The 23,486-nt window shown below is 43.5% G+C and overlaps 1 protein-coding gene across 2 annotated transcripts; it reads right to left on the reverse strand.

Annotated features, from left to right (window-relative positions):
* Positions 1–5,337: 5,337 nt before the first annotated feature.
* On the reverse strand, positions 5,338–20,183 carry LOC124010129 (lactosylceramide 1,3-N-acetyl-beta-D-glucosaminyltransferase A-like). 2 transcript variants are annotated; one of them, XM_046322494.1, is made up of 2 exons: positions 20,034–20,183; positions 5,338–7,787 (listed from the first exon to the last, which is right to left on the reverse strand). In XM_046322494.1, exon 2 carries the CDS (start codon positions 7,449–7,451, stop codon positions 6,288–6,290), a length of 1,164 nt encoding a protein of 387 aa, XP_046178450.1. In that variant the 5' UTR covers positions 7,452–7,787; positions 20,034–20,183; the 3' UTR covers positions 5,338–6,287. The 2 variants fall into 2 exon arrangements, with proteins under 2 accessions (XP_046178450.1, XP_046178449.1); XM_046322493.1 differs by lacking the exon at positions 20,034–20,183 and adding an exon at positions 17,762–18,139.
* Between the last annotated feature and the right edge of the window lie 3,303 nt (positions 20,184–23,486).

Genomic DNA, 23,486 nt, shown 5'->3' on the forward strand with positions numbered 1-23,486 from the left:
CCTAGTGGATCAAAGCCAGCATATATTGTGGAGAAGCTTTGGTGTTTCCTATTACACCAAGGACAACCAGTAATGTCTATGCTCACTGAGTATTAGGATATTGTTGCAGAAGGCTGCTAGTGGAGTTTCCAGCTAATGATTTCCAAAATTGTATCTTGGTGGACAAATGGTTTCTCTTATCCATTGACTAATCGCTTAGTCAAATCATAACTATTGAGTAGTTGTAGACTTACAGGTGCCATGCTTTAGTAAACATTACGTATGGGAGCATAGACACATCTGTATGTCACAACACAGAAATGGCCTACATGGACTGTTTACTCAGCGATTATGGATGTACTCAGACTGGTCTCAAATCTGGGACATACTTGAATTCAGAACAGTCGAGTTAGTACGTTTTGATATGGTGATATGAGACAGAAGGTTAATTAAGGCAAAGACGAGAGGGTGGTTGATCGGGCATATAACATGAACATCTAGCAATCCAAAAGTTGCATGTTCGAATGTCATCACTGACAATTTGAGCTGTTTAGCAACTTTGAAACTACTTGGCATGTAAGCTAACCTTAATCCTTTTAGCTGAAATTGAACCTAAATCCTAACCTTAACCCCTCTTGTCTAGCTGACGTTAGCCACAACTAATTGGAATTCGTAACATGCACGTCTTGCAAATTAGTAACATATTGTACGAATTGCAATTCATAACATATCATACGAAATAGATGATGGACATCGACAAACTAACACATATCATACAAATCAATTATCCATCTCTCTGTGCATGTGTATAGGTCTGAGGCAGGCAGGCAGGTTAGTTATAATTATAGTCTGCCTCGGGGGCACTGAGCAGCTCAGTGAATGCGTAATTGGCTATGATATGTGCATTTATTTTTAGCACATTAACTCTGTTCTTTGACTCCCACGCTCACAGAAGTCAATGCAATTATGCTGGCAGGCTCGCTTCGGGAGGGAGGAGAAAAATCTAACTCATATTGGATATTTAGATGACTTCAGAGTGTCTGATCCTGCTTGGCCCGGTTTTCCTTGCAGAGAAGCCAGTCTTCCAAAGGACTGGAAAGAAACATTGTAGCTTTACAATAATCAACATTGTATTTCAATCTTAAAGCGACAACCAACTAAAAGGATCATGTTTGGGTAGTTTTGTCATTCTGAACAGGATGTTACTATAGCAACCCAAGGGCAAGATGAATGTTAAAGCTAAATGTCCAGTATAGTGGCTATGAATTGTTGGAGTTAGGTTGTTGGAGCCTGTTTTGGGCTCCTCTTTGAACCATTTGAGTGAATTATTTCCTCTGGCGTTGCCTTGGAAACAGGCCCACTGTTTGGAGAGGGGCTAATCTCAAAGACATCCCTATGCACCTCTTTCAGCACGAGTGGGTGGCCATCAGGCATAGAAAACACACAAAAGGAAAAAGGCTCAAGAGAAAATGGATGCGAGGGATATCCACTATATATACAAAAGTATGTGGACACTCCTTCAAATTGGTGGATTTGGCTATTTCAGCCAATAGCCCGTACTGAAGAGCTCAGTGACTTTCAACGTGCCACCTTTCCAACAAGTCAGTTTCTCAAATGTCTGCCCTGCTAGAACGGCCCTGTCAACTTTAAGTGCTGTGATTGTGAATTGAAAACATCTTGGAGCAACAACGGCTCAGGCCCGAAGTGGTAGGTCACACAAGCTCACAGAACCGGACCGCCAAGTGCTGTGCCTGTCCTCAGTTGCAACACTCACTACAGAGTTCCAAACGGCCTCTGGAAGCAACGTCGGCACAAGTACAGTTTTGACGCACTCGGCGGTCCCGTTCTGTGAGGGGCATCTCTAGCTGGGCAGACAGGACCAACTGACTTGTTGGAAAGGCGGAATCCTATGACTGTGCCACTTTGGAAGTCACTGAGGTCTTCAGTAAGGCCAATGTCCTGCCAATGTTTGTTCCTGGAGACTGCATGGCTGTGTGATCGATTTTTCTACACAACGGCCGAAATGGCCGAATCCACTAATTTGAAGGGGTGTGCAAATACTTTTGGAAATATAGTGTACATAAGGGTTACATTTATTTTATTATTTTTGTACAATTCAACCACTTATCTTAGTCAAGCCACATATCAGAAATGCACTCACTCAAAACGATTGTAGATTGTTATTGTGGAGACTGAAAAGCCCAGTTTTAATGTCTTATATCAACAGAAATAGAGCTCCATTTTTTTAGGCTACTGTCACTGAAATTGTCCCGTCACGCAGCAGCTCCTCTTCAACCTCAGCAGGCTGAAGAAATTTGGCTTGGCCCCCTAAGACTCTCACAAACTTATACAGTCATCACTAGCAGGCCTATGCCCGGTACCCTGCCCTGAGCCTTAGAGACTGCTGCCCTATGTACATAAAGTCATTGAACATTGCTCACGTTAATAATGTTTACATACTGTTTTACCCACTTTATGTGTATATACTATATTCTAGTCATGGCTCATCCTATATAACTACTGATGTACACACCTTTTCTATACACACTCCATTCACATACAGTACATATACATTGAGTGTACAAAACATTAAGAACACCTGCTCTTTCCATGACATAGACTGACCAGGTGAGTCCAGGTGAAAGCTATGATCCCTTATTGATGTCAATCAGTGTAGATGAAGGGGAGGAGACAGGTTAACAGAGACAATTGAAACGTGTAATGTTTGCCATCGAGAGGCTGAATGGGCAAGAAAGACAAAATATTTAAGTGCCTTTGAACAGGGTATGGTAGTAAGTGCCAGGCGCATTGGTTTGTGTCAAGAACTGCAACGCTTCTGGGTTTTTCACGCTCATCAGTTTCCCATGTGTATCAAGAATTGGTCCACCACCCAAAGGACATCCAGCCAACTTGACACAGCTGTGGGAAGCATTGGAATCAACATGGGCCAGCATCCCTGTGGAATGCTTTCAACACTTTGTAGAGCCCAAGCCCTGACAAATTGAGGCTATTCTGAGGGCATATATATATTAGGAACTGTTCGCTGCTCTGGCCCCCCAATGGTGGAACAAACTCCCTCACGACGCCAGGACAGCGGAGTCAATCACCACCTTCCGGAGACACCTGAAACCCCACCTCTTTAAGGAATACCTAGGATAGGATAAGTATTCCCTCTCACCCCCCTTTAAGATTTAGATGCACTATTGTAAAGTGACTGTTCCACTGGATGTCATAAGGTGAATGCACCAATTTGTAAGTCGCTCTGGATAAGAGCGTCTGCTAAATGACTTAAATGTAATGTAAATGTAAGGTGGTCCTAATGCTTGGTATACACGGTGTATATTTATTTATATTCTGGACTCTGATATTGGTTGTTCTGATATGTCTTAATTTGTTTATTTTTTAAGTTTTGGATTGTGTATGTATTGTTATTGTATTGCTAGATATTGCTGCACTGTTGGAGCTAAAAACATAAGCATTTCGCTGCACCTGCGATAAGATCTGCCAAACTGTACGCGACCAATAGATTTGATTTGACATCCTGGAAAAACTCCCACTGTCTGAAACAAAAGTGAAATTATGTCAACAGCCATCAGACAGAATGTCCACCGGAACACAGCCCAGAGCTGTGTGATGAGGCTTGTGTGTCACTCTCATCTCACCCACTCCCCCGCACACTCTCCGCTGCTCAACGTGCGGTGCTATGGAGAAGTGAAAACCCCATGCAAGGGGATGGAGCTGTTCTGTTTTCTCCCAGGTGAATTAGTTACGAAATGAGTCTATACAGGGCTGGCTCTAGCCTAAGCAAGATATGGTTGTGGCCCCACCATGCGGGTCATTTTTTTTAGTGACCCCCCCCTCTTGACGGCAGAGATACATCTTGTGGTGGAGAAAAATTTTGGCTATTTTATTTCAAATGTCATGCAATTCTACTAACTTTGCTACAGGGCAGGGAGACATTTTTGCAGTTTTAAAGCCAATTTCCTGCACTTCTACTCATTTTGCCATGACTTATGTCATGTCAATGATATCTGAAGGAGAGTAACTAATGGTACAGACACACTGAAAAATCTGACTGCCGATAGGTACATATGAGGCCGTTACTTCTCTTGATAGAACAAAAGATGTCCCTGCAGGGTACCGACCTGGTACCGACGAACCTGCTGTTTCTACTGTAGAAAAACTATGCTTGTTAGTGGCTGAGAATTTGACTTTGAACCAATTAGAAAGCACGAACCTCCACGTGGGGAGCCGACAGATGGTTAGTGTCAACAATAGCTTACTACAAATTCTAGCTAGCTAGCAACAACATTAGCCACAGAAGGGACAAGCAAAACAAACTGCTCCTACCTTGTGGAGTATTTAAAACGAAGCAAATCAGAGGTAAAACTTGAGGAACAGTAAGTTAACTGCCGACACTCATGGCAGAAGTGCTAAGTACCCATCAGCATTCAGATTTCTCAGTGTGTCTGACCCTTAACAAAATCAATGGGGGCCACCTGGAGGTCATGGCCCCTGGGCACGTGCTCTGTGTGCATGGTCGGTATTCGGCCATAATTACTGCAGGTTTAGATAACTGGCAAGACTCATTAACCAATCAAATAATTGGTAGCTGACATGGCTAATTGAGTGACTGACAAAACAAGAGAACAACTGCTGATGAACAACCAAATTTCCACAGTAAGTTGAGACCCAGTCTGAGTCCCCCCCCCCCCCCAAAATAACTAAAAACAGTTCATCCTTGGAGCTGGCCCTGAGTCTATCACATTTCAGTCTACCTGGAAGCCCATTGTTTGTTTCCTGTTTACTTTGCGACAGGTTGAAAAGGCTGCCAATATGCTGTGGGCTGGCTTTCCAAATGAAATTACAAAGAAATAGCTTGAAAGCTGCTGTATATTTCACCTGCATCCTCATGTAATTTACAGAACAATTCGTTAATTGAGAATAAGCAATCAGCTGACATGCACAATACTTTGAATCTGCAGGTGGAATTTTGCACCTCATAACATAGACACTTTTGGCACTCACACATAATAGCCTATACAGCCTGTGTCAGTGTCACTATTCACCACTAATAACTCACACATAGGCTACACATTCATGCACTGCTACACCCCAGACAACTTACACCTTACGACTGCAGAGTTTGTAAGACTTTATTAACCTCAGTTTCAAATGACTGCTTGCAGTTTCATACTGCCGGCCAACCATATGGACTGTTAAGTTATAATAAAGTTATAAACAGTCTCTTCTTGTTCACCTTAGCTAACCTTACCGGGAAACGACAGACAATGAGCCAATTGTGTTCATGCGCAGTTAGTCTTAAACCGCATAATCAACAGAATTCAAGGCCAGGGAAACATTCTCTCAATCAGTTTAATGGAGATGGGGGAGTGGGAGAAGAAATTCACTGTGAATCCTATGTTTCAACATTATGTCTGGACAGTATCTCCTTGGGAAGCATCTGTTGTTCATCACATTCAGTCTCTGCCCTCCCAGAGAGGTGGGACTATTCAATACATCTTAAAGCTAGCAAGAACTGGACCACTGCCGGCCATATAGATAGACAGTTGCTGTAAAACCATATAGATAGACAGTTGCTGTAAAACCATATAGATAGACAGTTGCTGTAAAACCATATAGATAGACAGTTGCTGTAAAACCATATAGATAGACAGTTGCTGTAAAACCATATAGATAGACAGTGCTGTAAAACCATATAGATAGACAGTTGCTGTAAAACCATATAGATAGACAGTTGCTGTAAAACCATATAGATAGACAGTTGCTGTAAAACCATATAGATAGACAGTGCTGTAAAACCATATAGATAGACAGTTGCTGTAAAACCATATAGATAGACAGTTGCTGTAAAACCATATAGATAGACAGTTGCTGTAAAACCATATAGATAGACAGTTGCTGTAAAACCATATAGATAGACAGTTGCTGTAAAACCATATAGATAGACAGTTGCTGTAAAACCATATAGATAGACAGTTGCTGTAAAACCATATAGATAGACAGTTGCTGTAAAACCATATAGATAGACAGTGCTGTAAAACCATATAGATAGACAGTGCTGTAAAACCATATAGATAGACAGTTGCTGTAAAACCATATAGATAGATGGTTAATGTAAAACCCACATTTACAGCAATAGATATGACTCATGCGTTTCTCCCTCCATTAACACAAAACAAGTTTCTCCACCCCCCTTCCCTCCTCAGTCTTTTAAAATAATGGGAGTGATGGAAGCAAAATGATCCCGCACTCCGTTTTGGACCAAACACAGTAAGTTTACAGTACTACAATAAGGCTGCCTTGCAGGGGTAGGTGTTGAAGAAGTAGGGTCTGCACAGAAGGGTGAGTTTCACTGCCGTGCAGTACAACCTCCCAAAAAGTCCCGATGTGACCCTTTTGACCTCCGGGTTTGTGGCGGCTTCCCAGAGCTCATAAATGTCGGCCACGTGGCCGTGCGATGTCATCATCTTGTCGTAGATGCACAAGTGGTAGGGCGCCTTGCCTTCGCCTGAGAAGTACACGTGTTCCTGTGGCGACACGCCCATGGCATTGGCACAGATGCCCATGAAGACATCGTCAATGTACAGCGAGGCATTGAGCGTCAATGAGGCCTGGTAGATTTTGTCCGCCACGTCTCTCGAGACGACGTAACCGGCCCCTGCCGTGTAGTCCGGGTATGACGCCCAAGGGTACAGCTCTTGCGGGACGTAGTACTTGCTTTCCTTCTGGCGGATCGGTGGCGCGCCTCTGTGCACGTGACCGATCCAGAAGTCCGTCACGCCCTTCCTGTCCGTGTCTCGCAGGTAGCGCACCAGGTTGGGCATGTGCACGAAGATATCATTGTCAGCGGTCATGAGGAATCGGGCATGCGGGCAGTAGAAATGAGCCCAGCGGAACTGTAGCAGAAGCTTGAGGGTGAGGTTGTGGAACGTGTCCACAAAGTCCTGCTGGACCATGTCGCCATGCCTGCGGTCCTCATCGACAAGGCTGTGCTGGATGCCTCCGCTCCTCCCCCTCCACGTCTGGGCCGTCTCATGCTGCTTGGGAAGGCCCAGCACAAACATCACCTTCACCGTCACCCCCAGGTCTTGGCGAATGTAGGTCTCGTTGCCCCACGTCGACCGTATGGCTCGCCGTCTCTCGAAGTTCTCCGGGGAGGACTTGATGAGCAGAAGCAGTAAAATGTCCTTCTCTCCTGAACACTTGTACGGGTGGTTGAGTAGGTAGCGGTGGTTACTGAACATGTGGGCCTCCTGTCGTGGGATGGTGAAGCTCTTGTTGATGAAAGTGTAGCTGTTGACCAGGTAGCGGTAAGAGTAGGAGTTGATGTGGCTCACCATGCCACTGTCCAGCTGCTCCCAGCATACCATCACCACCGACAGCACCAGGCATGTGGTCATCAACTGCACGCACTGGCACTTGCGGATCCGCCGGAAATTCACAAACATCCTGGAAAATGTATTCTGGAACCTTCCGGTGTTCTTCCTCTGTCAGGTCAGAGTGGTGATGGCAACAGTGGTATGTGTCTCTTTGTGTGTGAAAGAGCAGCTGCTGAGGTAGTTGTTCCTGTGGCTCTTTGCAGAGCAGTGTGTGTGTGTTCCATCCTAGTTTTCCCACCTGGAGCAGAAGTCATGCGTGTTTCGGGGAGATTCACAGGAGGGCCTCCCGGAAAGCATCGCCTCTATCTGGCAAGTCACTCACACTCCTGTTGTTACTGATTCCCACGCAGCCGTCCTCATAGTGGCTCGGACTCGTCCAGCATCCCCAGGTTGCCGACCATCGCTCTGAAATGGAACAGAGAATGCACGTTTTACTCTGTGTTGACAATTAAGTGCAATAAAATGTTCCTTAGAGTAAGCCAGACAAACAGATCAATCAACGAGTCTGACACTGAATATTAGAGTTTTGACGGGGTCTGGTCGTTCTTAAACATTTGGAAACATTTCCCATTAGGCTGTTCTGCTGTGTATTTACTCTGTAATTCATCTATAAACTACAATGTTTTAACTTTTTAACTTCTCAATACAATGTTAGTTAATGCAATGTTATCACTAGAGTAATAACAACATTACTACACAGGTACAAGAGCAACTTAATGTAAAGACATTTTTCATGTAAAGTGTTAGCTACCAAACAGTTGCTATATTTACTCATAGTTAAGCTTAGCTTTTGCTTCTATAACTTAAGGTTACTTGCATAACCCCGGTTCTCTGATATTATGAGTGAGACATCTCAGTAGAGAGATTCCCCAGATTCTTATAAGAGTCTTGAAGAACGGAACATACACGTCTGTCGGAGACCGTCAGGTCGAATGGCAAATGACGGAGCCCCTCCCCCCACACTAAAGAGTCACTCGCCTGGTTTGTGAGACATTCTCGAGCATGCCGAACTTCCTCACACTCTTGCAAGTAGGGTAATGGTGGTGAGATGTCTCACTCATAATGTCAGAGAACCTGGATTCCAACAAGTAACCTTAAGTTCTCTTTCAATGATTTGATTTGACATCTCACAAGAGGGATATGGCCCACTCCCATATCGCACATGCTCTCCGAAGCCAGGTAGTTCCAACGTATCAACACTCAGAGGTCCCGACACTGAGGGACAGTATGTGCCGATGAAGGTGCAGTGGCATCTAGTCGGTAGAACCTCATAAAAGTATGAGGGAATGCCCAGCAAGCCGCTTGGCAAATGATGCCCTTGAACAGTGTCCAAGAGGTAGTTACACAAATCAAATGTATTTATAAAGCCCTTCTTACATCAGCTGATATATCAAAGTGCAGTACAGAAACCCAGCCTTAAACCCCAAACAGTAAGCAATGCAGGTGTAGAAGCACGTACCTCTGGTGGAGTGAGCCCTTAGGCCCTCCAGAGGCTGTGACCCCTTGCTATTATAGGCCAATATAATAGCTTCCACGATACAATGTGACAATCGTTGATGAGAAAGGGGCGTCCCCTTGCAGAAAGGGGCCCAGGACACAAAGTGTTGGTCGCTCTTGGGCAAAGCTCTTGTCCTATCCAAGTATATGCGCAACTCGCATACTGGACACAAACTGCATAGCCGCTCCTCTTCCATAGAAGGGAAAGGCGGGGAGTGGAAAGCCACAAGCTCCAAGACGAGACAATTGTAATTGGCACTAACTTTCGGCATAAAGGCAGGGTTGAGTAACAAGGTAACCTTCGAAAAGCCCCAGGCAAATTGTAAACACTAATGGTGAACTGACAGTGCATGTACTCATTCACTTTGTCGAGGTAAGGGCGACCAGTTACATGGTTTTAAAGGAGATATTTCATCGCCACGATTCCCAGTGACTCAGAAGGTAGCTGTGAAATAGCCTCAAAGCACAATAGAAAAATCCCTTGACGGGACTAAAGACTTGGGAACCGGACGTAACAGGATACAACATAACGAGGTGTCTTGTCGAAGCCTGTATGACAGGCCGAGATAGCGGCTGGAGAGAGACCTTACAACCCCTATAGGTCTAAGCCCTTACATCGCAATATCTCAAATGTATCATTTAGCCATTTTAGGACCCCTGTAGGTATAATATATATATATATATATATTGAATTTGGCCTTTACTGCTATAGCCCATAGAAATGCTTTGAATAACACATTTGTAAATAGCTAAACAGACAGTCTAAAAATAAAATATTAGGAACAAGGTGTTGAAGCGTTTAAAAACGAGGACGTCCGCGACAGAGTTCAGACAACTGCCGCAAAGCTTGTGGATGTCGTAGAGCCAAACAACCGACACGGTTGGGTTCATGAGTCACATTTTTTTTAAGGTGGTGACTTAGTTTTACATACATGAGGATTTCCTTGTCCAGTTCTTCTCGTGTAGAAAAAGGCAGCTTTCACAAGACCGGTCTTATGGAATAGGCACAAACTTTATATCTACGAATGCTTGACCGTATCTTTCCCAGATCTGCTTCACCACTTGGGGGAGAAGTCTCCATCCCCTAGATTGGGGCACCCTCTGGAAAATAAGTCTGCGCCTGTGTTCGGTACGACATGAGTCTCTCGTAGGGACGGTAAGTGTGCGCTGCTTCACAGGATAATCCTGACGGATAGTCTGTTTAAACACAGGGAGCGAGTGCCACTCTGGCGGGTTGATGTATGCCCACTACAGTCGTATTGCCCGTTCTGATCAAGACAATTCCAAAGGGAGAGTCGAAAGTGTTTCAGTGAAAAAAGCACTATCAACTTTTCAATGTCATTAATGTGAGAAATGCTGAGTTGTGGAGTCTAAATTCATTTTATTGCATTTCCCTGTGTCCCAGCCCTTGAGTGATGCATCCGTCTTCACCACTATCTACCCTAGGGGAGTGCCAGGAACAAAGATCAAGTTTTTTTCCAGTGACAGAGAGCCAAGTGACACATGGAAGTGACCTTTATCTGGCAATTGAGCTGAAGCCGTGTACACAGGTTTGGGACTAACACCCAGCGCCGGAAGTTTCTCATCCTCAGTAGACCAAGAGGTACTACGGAGATGGTGGATGCCATCAACCCCAGCACTTGGAGGCAAACCTTGAACACACGTTGTGGAACAGGAAGAGGCACTGTCAAAGGGACATGATGTGGTCTTCCAAGAGAGAGAATCCAGCATTAAGCCTAGGTATTCTATTCCCTGCGATAGCACCAAGCAGCTATTTTTCGGAATGATCTGGAACCCTAGAGCTCGGAGAGGTTGGTTTACCAGGGAAGTTGTGTCTTGTCCCCGTGTTGGGGAGCAAAGCAGGTAATTGTCTATGTAGGTGGAGACTCAGCCCCTTGTTTCTCAAGGGTGTGAGCGCTACCTCTGCACACTTTCTGAACGTTCGGGAAGTTAGCGCTAGCCCCAGAAACCTGTAGGTTCACCGAGGTAAACCAGTCGCCTGGACGAATAGAGACAGCACGTTGAACGCACACATGTAGAATCTTAATTTGATCACTCTTGAAAAAAAAATTACATTATTTTTTTTACCCCTTTTTCTCCCCAATTTTCGTGGTATCCAATTTGTAGTTACAGTCCTGTCCCGACCCACAATGCCCGCTTAATCTGGATGCCAGCCGTACCAATGTGTCAGAGGAAACACTGTACACCTGGCGACCGTGTTGCTGAGAAGTTTCCTGTACATCAGGAAATTCAAACTTTAGAAGCCTTTCAGTCTTTAAAAAGGCTCCTAAAGTTTGTAATTTCCACTAACTAAAAATGTATCAACTCCTACAAAATAATATTTTCTTGCTGAGCAAACTGGCTCGAATTAAGATCGTACCTCTGTAAGCAGACGGAATGTGAATTTCGTCAAATAGCTGTCGAGGACACATAGGTCCAGAATGGAGCAAAACCCTCCCCATTTCTTGGGAAGCAGGAAGTACCAGGAAGTAGAAGCCGAGGTGGCTCTCTGCTACTGCTAACGCCCTGATAGGCCCTTTGCTTAATAAAGAGAAGATTTGCTGCTTTATTATGTGTGCCGAGTCGCCAATCGCTACAGATTCCAAAATTCAGTTGAAAACTAGTGGTCTCAGAGATAATTGCAGTCTGCACCTCTTCGTAACTGTGGATCAGACTCAGACGCACGGCTGGACTTCACATGCACACCAGTTCCCTGCTGGAGCGCCCTCTGGTGGCGATGGAGCGAATCCTTTTCATTGTATTTTTGCTTTGTGTACATAGGATCTCGCCTGGAGACAGCAGAGTTGTTTTATTTAGAAGGGCAGTGTTGACACACTGGAACAAGGGGAAAGTGCTTGGTGGCAACTGACAATTAGTCTTCCTGCCCCAGCTGCTAGAACTAGAGCCGGGGGGAGCGCCATGGCACGGAGGGCACTCAGGCGTATAGTGAATTCCCTCCGTCTTTCTTGAGAGCTAATGCGTGAGAATGGGCCTCTTTAGGAGCAGAGACGTCTCTCCCTCATAGGGGAGGTGCCCCTTCGTAGCAGGGGAATCTAGCTTACTCTTCCGGCGCCGACAGAGATGGCCGCCTCGCTTCGCATTCCTAGGAAACTATGCAGTTTTTTGTTTTTTTTTACGTGTTATTTCTTACATTAGTACCCCGGGTCATCTTAGGTTTCATTACATACAGTCGAGAAGAACTACTGAATATAAGAGCAGCGTCAACTCGCTATCAGTACGACCAAGAATATGATTTTCGCGAAGCGGATCCTGTGTTCTGCCTTTCACCCAGGACAACGGAATGGATGCCAGCCAGGGGGCCCAAAAAAACGACTTTGTAAAAGAGGGAAACGTAGCGGTCTTCTGGTCAGACTCCGGAGACGGGCACATCGTGCACCACTCCCCAGTATACTTCTCGCCAATGTCCAGTCTCTTGACAACAAGGTTGATGAAATCCGAGCAAGGTTAGCATTCCAGAGGGACATCGGAGGCTGAAGAAATTCGGCTCGTCACCAAAAGCACTCACAAACTTCTACAGATGCACAATCCTGGTGGGCTGTATCACCGCCTGGTACGGCAACTGTTCAGCCCACAACCGTAAGGCTCTCCAGAGGGTAGTGAGGTCTGCACAACGCATCACTGGGGGCAAACTACCTGCCCTCCAGGACACCTACACCACCCGATGTTACAGGAAGTTCATAAAGATCATCAAGGACAACAATCACCCAAGCCACTGCCTGTTCACCCCGCTATCATCCAGAAGGCGAGGTCAGTACAGGTGCATCAAAGCTGGGACCGAGAGACTGAAAAACGGCTTCCATCTCAAGGCCATCAGACTGTTAAACAGCCATCACTAACATTGAGTGGCTGCTGCCAACACACTGACTCAACTCCAGCCACTTTAATAATGGGGATTGATGGGAAATGATGTAAAATATATCACTAGCCACTAAACAATGCTACCTAATATAATGTTTACATACCCTACATTATTCATCTCATATGCTACCTAATATAATGTTTACATACCCTACATTATTCATCTCATATGCTACCTAATATAATGTTTACATACCCTACATTATTCATCTCATATGTATACGTATATACTGTAATCTATATCATCTACTGCATCTTTATGTAATACATGTATCACTAGCCACTTTAACTATGCCACTTTGTTTACATACTCATCTCATATGTATATACTGTACTCGATACCATCTACTGTATCTTGGCTATATCTTGGCTGTACCATCACTCATTCATATATCTTTATGTACATATTCTTTATCCCCTTACACTTGTGTGTATAAGACAGTAGTTTTGGAATTGTTAGTTAGATTACTTGTTGGTTATTACTGCATTGTCAGAACTAGAAGCATAAGCATTCCGCTACACTCGCATTAACATCTGCTATACATGTGTATGTGACAAATACATTTTGATTTGATTTGATTTGAAATTGGAGGGACCTCGATGCGGCTGCAGCGAAATGCCGTTTTTCATACAGTCGGCCCCTATTTGGAGATCCCACTGTGTCGCGGTGGGCTTCCCGCGGAACGCCCTGGTTTCAGCGAATTTGCCCTCTCCCTGAAGTGAAGCCTTCGCTTGTGGCTACCCGGCATACCCATTCACGATTCTATAGGGAAGGGAGAAGTTTAAGGCTTCTGCCGCATGGCAGCGACAGCCGGACCTTGCGGCAGAAGCGCCAAGGAAATCTGCTTTCTCATTGTCCAACAGGCTGGACAGATTGAGCCACAAGGCTTTTTCCCATGACACGCTGCCTGTTTACAGACATCAATGAGAGAATACAGTTTATATGTCATCTGCCATCGATGCCCCTCTAAGGGCGGAAGAGGGCCTAGCAGCTTTTGCCTCCTCGTCCTCTTCCGCTGCCTGGAAGAGGATGGTCATACATGGCCGGAGGTCGTGGAACGCTGCTTCCACGTGAGATGTCAAAACGAATAATTGAAAGAGACCCTTTGGCGGATCGCAATGCTTTTTCAGCTAATCAGGGTAATTGAGTGTCATAATGATGAATTGTGGGGCCTTTTAGTCATACAGACACACAGAGGCATGTTTCTCTGGCCAACGTCTAAGCCACTGTGTATGTTGAGGTAATAAATATTACCTGCCAGGGCTTTGAAGGATTATTCATCACTGGAGAGGTTAATATGCAGAGTGATAGTTCACCCAAATTACAGAATTACACACTGGTCTCCTTACCCTGTAAGCAGTCTTTGTGCAAGGTTTGACAGAAACCCAAGCTTTGGTTTAGTTTCCCTGGCAGTGGCTGTCACTGTTACCAAATGCTAAAAGTCATGGGACTGATATTAGCATTTTCTGAGCATGATGTTCAAATCATCTATAAGTGACTTTTGTGAGCTTCACAATCAATTTGAGATACTTTCAGAAGATTTGGACATGATGTGCTTAAAAATACTAATATCGGTCCCATGTAATATATACCGTATACTATATTATATACAGTATACTATATATCACAGGAGGTTGGTGGCATCTTATTTGGAGAGGACGGGCTCATGGTAAATGGCTGGAGCGGAATCAGAGGAATGGCATCACATTTATCAAACACATGGGCTGCTTCCAAACACTGAAAAGACACACGCTCGTCCACTTACCCTCGCCTTATGCCCTTGGGGGAATCCCCGTCGCCACCTTGGAGGGTGGTCCAAATGATTAGCCAACCAAGGGAAGTTTGCAACATAAACGCCTCAGCCCTCATTTTTCGGCTTTGCGAGTATACAGTAATGTTCACTCTGGGGCCTGAAACTCCCTTTAATTAATTTCGTGACGATTGTACATCCACTAAGAAAAGTCAGCGAAAACTTAAAATCAACATACAAGTGTAAGTAAAAACGAATGCAAATGAATTACAAATTGTGCTACTAATGCACATGACGGCACAAACACGTCTGGTAAAAAGTAGATGTTTTTGTTTGGTTAGCTTTTGGAAATTGTAGAAATAAAGCATTTTCCTTCTTCAGAAGTTCCAGCTAGGCAGGCTAACATTAGCTAGCTAATTAATTTGCTAGCTATCATACAGTAGGTGTATATTAATAAATGTATATATATATTAATTGATAAATAAATAAATAAATACAAATATAAAAAATATACATATACATATATATATATACATAAGTAGACATGGAATCATAATTGACTGTAGCGCATATACAGCAACCACAAGCTACCGGTGGCTGAAAACACAATCATCACGGGATGAACGAGTGACAAATTTCAGCCCGAGGATGGTCCATTTAAAAATCATTCCTTCCTCCCTCGCCCTGCAAGTGTAAACTCATCAGACGTCATGATATGTCATCAGAAGTGTCCACTTAATTTGAGGGCTGAGGGGATAGGGTGCGTATTTTAAAGTGTTTGGACCGTAATCATGGTTTGATATGTTAGCTTTATTCTGGCCACTACTATGAATCCTCCCCCCCCTCAGCAGCCTCCTATGCTATTTTTGTACCCGTTTGAAATCTATAGGGTTGCCATTCAAACTAAAGCAGTTTCATACCATAAAAAGAAGTACTTCTGTTTTGTTCCTCTTCTCTGACTTCCTGCTGTGTGTTTGTGTGACATTAGCTGAGAAGTCAAACGTGTGGCCGGTGAATGATAAAAGCCAGCACAGCCAAATGTGGCGCTGGGGGTTCTCCCATAATGGAGGGGTTTAAGATGTGGACCCACCAAAACCGCTGAGAGCCGTGGAAAGTGTACGGCACACAATGGAGGGCATCAGAATAGCTCTGGGAGCACAATGAGAGCGTGGATGAGAATAGGCTGTTCCGCCCATTTGGCCTGGGTAAAAACCATGGGGGGGGGGGGGTCATGGATGGGCTTGGGAATCCAGGCAAACCACCGGGCTGTCGCGCCCCGAGAGCTTTTTAAACATCATTAGCCTGCCTCTTCCTAATGGGGTCACTCACTCAGAATCTCTCTCGTTCTATCCTTCTCTCTTCATAGTTCTCTCTCTCTCTCTCTCTCTGCCTGAGAAATGTGTCAGCCTTCTAATAAATGTGAGATGAGGCAATGCGGATTTGTCGAACCTCCAAAAAACTTTCAGAAACCCTCATGTATTAATGAGAATGTTGACTGTTTGTGTGTTACAGTAAAGCCCATGCCTGGATGAGTCAGTGTTTCGATGTAATGAACTGTTTAGACAGTGTTCAGAGTGTTCAGACAATGGCTCAATAATTATTGTATTTTTTTGTGTTCTTTCACTACCACCTGTGAGCTTTAATATGTTTAACCAGCTTTTTGAACGAGAAAAGTGTCTGCAAATGTTCTAGTTGAGCTAAATCTGGAGTTTATCGGGAATGGAAAGTTCAAGCACACCACTCCACTCTCACAACAGCTTACCGTATATGAAATGAGGTGTCATTATTCATTGCTAAATGAAAGTAATAAGTCAATATTTTAATATGCGACTCTGAATAGCAGTCAACGTTGTGTTACTACGCTGTATTGCGCGCCATGTAATTGTGTGTGTACTGGTGTCTTTGACATAAGACATATTGAGTATACTGCCCAGGCACTTAGGTACTCTGTTAAAAAGATACGTTTTTTTTTATTGGCTTTCCCGGAGATGGTGCCATGTCCTAACAATCTAACAAAGACCAAGGTGTGCCTCACCTCGAGTCTCATCATTGACCTCTGCCAGTAAAACTTGTTCAACAGGTTTTGTTTGGCAGCTGTTGGAAGTCAAACATGATTTCCCTCATATCTGTGTGTGTGCGGTTTGTAATATGTGGTATGTCCTTACCTTTACTACTTCCTTTCTTAAAACCTTTCATGTAAATGCAACCCTGTGATTTGCTGTTCACTCAAACATGCTGTTCAGGAAATATCAGTATTGCCTTGGGTTTGATGTTAAAGGTCCAATGCGGGTGTTTTTTTTTTATCTCAATATCAAATCATTTCTCAATAACAACGAAGTGCCTTACTGTGATTGTTTTCAATTAAAATGGTAAGGAAGAAACAGCTTCTTAGCAAAGACCAATTTCTCAGTCAAGAATTTAGCTAGGACCGTCTGGGAGTGGTCTGATAATAAAAACTAGCTGTTATTGGCAGAGAGGTCTTTCTTATTGGTCTATTAACTCATTTACAGGCAGGCCAAAGGTCCATCCCACCAAAAGGACATCCAGCCAACTTGACACAACTGTGGGAAGCATTGGAGTCAACATGGGCCAGCAAGGTACCGGTAAAGATCAACAAAGCAAACTGTGTTACTAAATTGCCTCGGCATGAGACCTGTCTTAAAGAGACATCACTATGCCGGGCTGACAGGTGCTCCACATCCACTGCCAACTGTGTTAATTCCAATTTAATTGGTCACCTTGTCTTCAACACTGGATAAAATATTCCTGCAATGTGATACACTCTTAGACAGCACTAAAAGGCAAAAAATAAAAATACGAAAAACACTGAAGCTAATTGTTCAGTTGCTCACATGACAACAAACTTCAAATCAACTTATTTACCATTAATATTTCTTACTCCATCTTGGGTGACATAAAATGAAACGGACATAGTTTGGCCTCGGTACCATCCTCAGTATACATCCTGAAACAGTTTAAACAGATTCTGCTAATCATTTTTGATAATATTAATGGTTTTGATGATATTATTGTTTCAAATTAAAATGGTAAGAAAGAAACAGCTTCTCAACAATTGAAATTCTTCACGGAAGTTCAAACCCGGTGGGTTCCTTACTCACACAATTAACTCAGTCTAAAACCAGCTACTGTGAAAGTGAGCCTTCTCTGTCAGCGTAGCTCCAAAAAGTCACAGGTCGTATAAATAGATCTCACACTTGAAAGAATCCTTGCTGAGCACACCATGCCACTTACCGCTGAGAGAAAGTATCAATGCTGCTGCTATGTATCCAAGTGACTAGTTGTAAGAAGAAGTAGTCCCAGTAGCCTAATAACAACCACCTCCTGTTGAGTTCAGTGAATTGAGTTCTCTCGCTCTCTCCCGTCCTGTACAGATTCTCTCCTTGTAATAGCTCTGGAAGAATTTCAATGTACCTCTCCCTGGAGCGATTAGGGTGTAGTCACACACACACACACTCTACTTTTCAGGAGCAGTGGCAGCAGCTGCCAGTTAAGCTGTGTGTTAGTGTATGAGCCTCACTCTGTCCAGAGCGTGTGAATGCTCTGCTTGTGAGTATCGGTTGCTACTACCTCCTGCTCATTTCCCCTCACACACACTGTGAGGGTGCGGCAGAGGAGGTGAGGGAGGAAGAAGCACAGATGAGGGAGCAAAAGACTGCCTTCACCTCCACAGCCTGCCCACACATTTACAAGCAGAGGTTTTCCCTTGACAACATTACATCTATAAACAAAAAGAACAGCAACTTCCGTTCCAGATCATGAATACATTTCCACACATACCGTAATACTCATCTCATAAAGATAAAGTGAAGACAAAGGAAATGATCTGTGTCATGTATCTATTACCATATGAGGCTGGGTTGAGATTGTCACGTCTCTCCAACAAAACACTACATACATCTACATATAACATTATACACATCTACATATAACATTATTCTCATCTACATATAACATTATAAACATCTACATATATTTTTCCTCTTTTGTTGCCTTACAACTTGGAATTAAAATGGACATTTGGGGGGTTTGTAATCATTTGATTTACACACCATGCCTACCACTCTGAAGATGCAAAATATTTGCTATTGTGTAACAATAAAAAGAAGACCAAAAAAACAGAAAACTTGAGCGTGCTTAACTATTCACCCCCCGAAAGTCAATACTTTGTGGAGCCACCTTTTGCAGCAATTACAGCTGCAAGTCTCTCGGGGTATGTCTCTATAAGCTTGGCACATCTAGCCACTGGGATTTTTGACCATACTTAAAAGGCAAAACTGCTCCTTCAAGTTGGATGGATTCAGCTGGTGTACAGCATTCTTTAAGTCATACCACAGATCCTCAATTAGATTGAGGTCTGGGCTTTGACTAGGCCATTCGAAGACACTTAAACCACTCGAGTGTTGCTTTAGCAGTATGCTTAGGGTCATTGTCCTGCTGGAAGGTGAACCTCTGTCCCAATCTCAAATCTCTGGAAGACTGAAACAGGTTTCCCTCAAGAATTTCCCTGTATTTAGCGCCACCCAGCATTCCTTCAATTCTGACCAGTTTCCCAGTACCTGCCGATGAAAAACATCCCCACAGCATGATGCTGCCACCACCATACTTCACTGTGAGAGTGGTGTTCTCGGGGCGATGAGAGGTGTTGGGTTTGCGCCAGACATAGCATTTTCCTTGTTGACCAAAAAGCTCAATTTTAGTCTCATCTGACCAGAGTACCTTCTTCCATATGTTTGGGGAGCCTCCCATGTGCCTTTTGGCGAACACCAAACATGTTTGCTTATTTTTTTCTTTAAGCAAGGGCTTTTTTCTGGCCACTCTTCCGTAAAGCCGAGCTCTGTGGAGCGTATGGTTTAAAGTGGTCCTATGAACAGATACTTTTGCAGATAGTTTTGGAGCTCCTTCAGGGTTATCGTTGGTCTCTTTGTTTCCTCTCTGATTAATGCCCTCCTTACCTGGTCCGTGAGTTTTGGTGGGCGGCCATCTCTTGGCAGGTTTGCTGTGGTGGATTGGATTTTTCTCAGGCTTTCGCCTGCAACATCAGTTCTGTTATACTCACAGACAATATCTTTACAGTTTTGCAAACGTTAGAGTGTTTTCTATCCAAAGCTGTCAATGATATGCATATTCTAGTATCTTTTCCTGACAAAATATCCCAAAAATGTAAATACTGCCCCCAGAGGTTATTAAGTAAGCAAATCAAATGTGCATATAAAAGCAACACAAGTAAAGTAATGTGCATGTAAGAACAATCAACCATATGTAAATGAACAAAATATGTTGGTTGGGTGACTAAACTACAAAGCGTGTTATCGTGTGCAATGGGCAAATAGAGTCTGCATACACGATGCATATAGCAGCAGAACAACGTGTAGTGTTTTTACAAGAGTAGGTAACACTGAAAGCTTTAGTTTACATTATTGACAAGCTATTATACAGACAAACCATGACATTTTCCCCCATTCTGAAGTCCCCACATCATACATTGAGCTAAAAGTTAACTTACCTTGCATTCTCTATAAAGTAATGGGAGGTGGTCACAAAATTGACTCAAGAGATTTTAAATGTTAACCCCTTTCGCAGAGATTTTCTTTTGCATGTTCTGCAGACAGGGTGACCATCTTCGATTAAGTTTCCCTCAGCACGCTTGTAAAACCCAAAATACGTCCACACTTCAGATTTGGTTCTCTTAAAAGGCTGAAAAATCTCCCGAGCGCTGTCACTGCCTTCCTCCATGTTTTCACACAAAACAAAACCCACGTTGCATGCTGAGCCTGCATCAGACTTTTGCTAACTTTGGTTGATGCTGGACAGTATTTACCATGAGTTTTTCAAACCACGGTAATCACACACGGTTTTAATGATAACTACAATTTGAAACGGTAATACTAACCGTCGGAAGGTTTATCATGATACCGGTAACTGTTTCATCCATAATGCCCAGACGGTGTTGGGCTTTACAAATAAGACAGCGAAGTTGGAAGGGGATCTTTGTCCTTTATTACGAGGAAGGGAAGCAGAAATCGAAAGGAAAGTGAAGGATTTCTTCCTCCGTGATGATGTAAGTCGTATAACAATCGGCCGCAAACAAACCATCACAGGAGTAAAAAACCAAATGCAGAAAAGGCTTCTGACTGACACAATGAAGAAACTGCACAGGAAATTCCTGTCTGAGGAACTAGGTCAGTTGTCCTATACCTCCTTCTGCCATTTCAGGTTGTTACACCCAATGACACTGATTGTGAAATTTGTCAGTGCAAATCCCATGAGAATTTACAGTTCATGGCAAATTCGCTTCACAGCCTTGGGCTTTTGTCCACCAAAAACCTTGGTCGACTCAAGTATGTGTGACCTGAAATCGAAGCTATGTGAATGTAAGGATTGCTTCGTCACCAATCATCCAACTCTGAAACCTCCTGGAAATGTAGAAGTTCCTCTGACATAATGGACCTTTTAGAAGATCCAAAAAGATGAAGAGAAGTGCTCCATGATAATCGTGAAGAGGGTCAAAATACCAGAAACTGGTCAGTCAGTTTCAAGATAGGCTCGCCAAGTTTAGGCAACACATCTTTAATATCAAGTGGTAATACCGGGCCTATAGAGAGCTTAGGGAGATTCTGGAGAACAATGAATGCTTGCTGCACATTGACTTCAGCGAAAACTACTCATGCAAATACAGGCAAGAGATCCAGTCCATGCATTTTGGAGGATCTCATCAGCAAGCCACTCTCCACACTGGAGTGTTTTACACTGGAGTCTCTCCACACTGGAGTCTCTCCACACTGGAGTGTTTTACACTCCTGCAGACCAACCACCAATTGCTTTTTGCTCCATTTCACCATCACGGAGACATGTTCCACTCGCCATTTGGGTCCACCTTGATCCGGTTCTTGGTATGTTGAAGCAGAAGTACCCTGAAGTCAGCCCGCTTCATTTCTTTACTGATGGGCCGGCTACACAATAAAAGCAAAAAGGGAACTTCTACCTACTTGCCACAGAACCACACAAACAAAGCTTTCAAGAGGTCAACTGGAATTTCTTTGAGGCCAGCCACGGCAAGGGGGCACCAGATGGTGTGGGAGGGGCCCTCAAGAGAGCTAGAGATAGAACAATGCACAATGGAAAGGATATCCCAGATGAACAGGCCCTGTACAATGTCATAAAGGGTCTTAACTCCTCTGTGGAGATGTTCGTCATTACTGAGAGTGATGTGGAGGCAAGAGCAGAGGCAACCCTCCTTCCTCCCCATGGACACATACATTTTTCTTCTGCAGTAGCTGGTTGAGTATCGAAATGGATACGGTGTTTGTTACTCTTTATATCTTATCCTATGCAATCTCTTCTCACCTCAGAAGCCTGCCTTAGATGCCATTAAAGGAACAATGACGTTTTATCAGGTTATCAGTGTCTCACCAGGCCAGATGAAATACAGGGACATTACTTGTCTGTGCAAGAAGGATAGTGGCATGTTGGACAGTCCTTGTTTTCAGCTCAAAGAGGCGACTCTGGGTGACCTTGCAGCATCTAACCAGCTCCCTGCATCTCATGACCAGGCTGACACCAGATGGTGACCTGGCACCATTGAACTTAATTATGTAGGGGATTGGTGTATTGTCAATTGTGACCATGAAGGATACCCTGGCATCATTATGGATGTAGAGGAACATAACATTAAGGTGAAGTGCACGCACCAGAATGGCATCAACATATGATTCTGGCCAAGTCCAAAGGAAGATATTTGTTGGTACTCTGATGGACAGATCATTTGTCTGATGCCAGAGCCACAGGTTGTTAATAAACGATCTATACAGATGGAAAAATCCACCTGGAAGTATGTGGAAGAGCATTTGGGGTGAAAGGGGGAGAGATGGAAAGAGGGGGAGTGAGAGAGGGGGAGAGGAAAAGAGGGACAGGAATGTGTTTTAATTCATGCTAATTCCAATGATTTTGTACCGGCAATATATTTTTATGTTGTTGCTTTTAGCAATGAATATGTAATTAATATGTACAGTTCTAATGTTGTTACTACATGTATTACTATGTAGATGTCTATTCAGTGTTCACTATTCAATGTTCAGGGTTTAATTTATGTTCTGTCCCGTTATAGCTGTCCAACCTGTTATACCTTGGTCCACAATGTTATCTTGGCATCTTTTTTTCAAATAAATTCAGTTGCATTGTCAAATATCAAGAATTTGTGTAATGTTTTTTAAAGAGTAAGACACGGCCAACACCATACAATTATAAACTTGGATCAAATATAATTAATACCTGTCTCAATTTAGAAAGATAAGGTGCAAATCAGATGAAGTTCTATATAAAACCACACATTGTATACAAAATCTGTTAATTCTTTATAATTTGACCAGAACAAATGGACAGGCTTGACAAGGGGACATAATAGCTTTATGAAAATGGAAATATTATTAAAATAGTCCAATGAAAGTAATTAAAGACAGGTACGTGCATGTCTGTAACAGGGTGGGCATATCATATGGCCGATTCACTGAAAATGTGTTTAGAATTATCTAACTCTTACTCGTCTGCTTGATGAAATCTTACATCTGCTCTGTGACAATGCTGCGGCCTGGTCCCTCTGGGTTAAATGCGGAATACACATTTCATTTGAATACATTCAATTGGACAACTGACTAGGTATCCCCCTTTCCCTTTCCGCCTGTCATTTCTTCAGTGTGCTGAAGTGCAGTAGCCTTCCAGAAGTCCATATCAAACAACTCAAGCTTCCTAGTAAAGGTCTCAAGTTTTTCCTCCGTGTCCACAAATGTTTACCCACTTCCTTGTAACTGGAGATTTAACCCGTTTATGTGACAGAATATCTCAGCCAAAAAAAGCTACGTGTGTAGCTTGCAGTTAACGCTTCAATGTTTCTGCATCGAGCCCATGTTTGGGGCGGGAAGGCCACTTTGAACACTTTGAAAGTTCCACAATGACGTCTGAG

This window comes from Oncorhynchus gorbuscha, linkage group LG22, assembly GCF_021184085.1.
Source record: "Oncorhynchus gorbuscha isolate QuinsamMale2020 ecotype Even-year linkage group LG22, OgorEven_v1.0, whole genome shotgun sequence".
NCBI lineage: Eukaryota > Metazoa > Chordata > Actinopteri > Salmoniformes > Salmonidae > Oncorhynchus > Oncorhynchus gorbuscha.

Bases quoted from the DNA above. Each gene is read 5' to 3' on its own strand.
- LOC124010129 (XM_046322494.1), bottom strand. From the start codon at position 7,451: ATGTTTGTGAATTTCCGGCGGATCCGCAAGTGCCAGTGCGTGCAGTTG.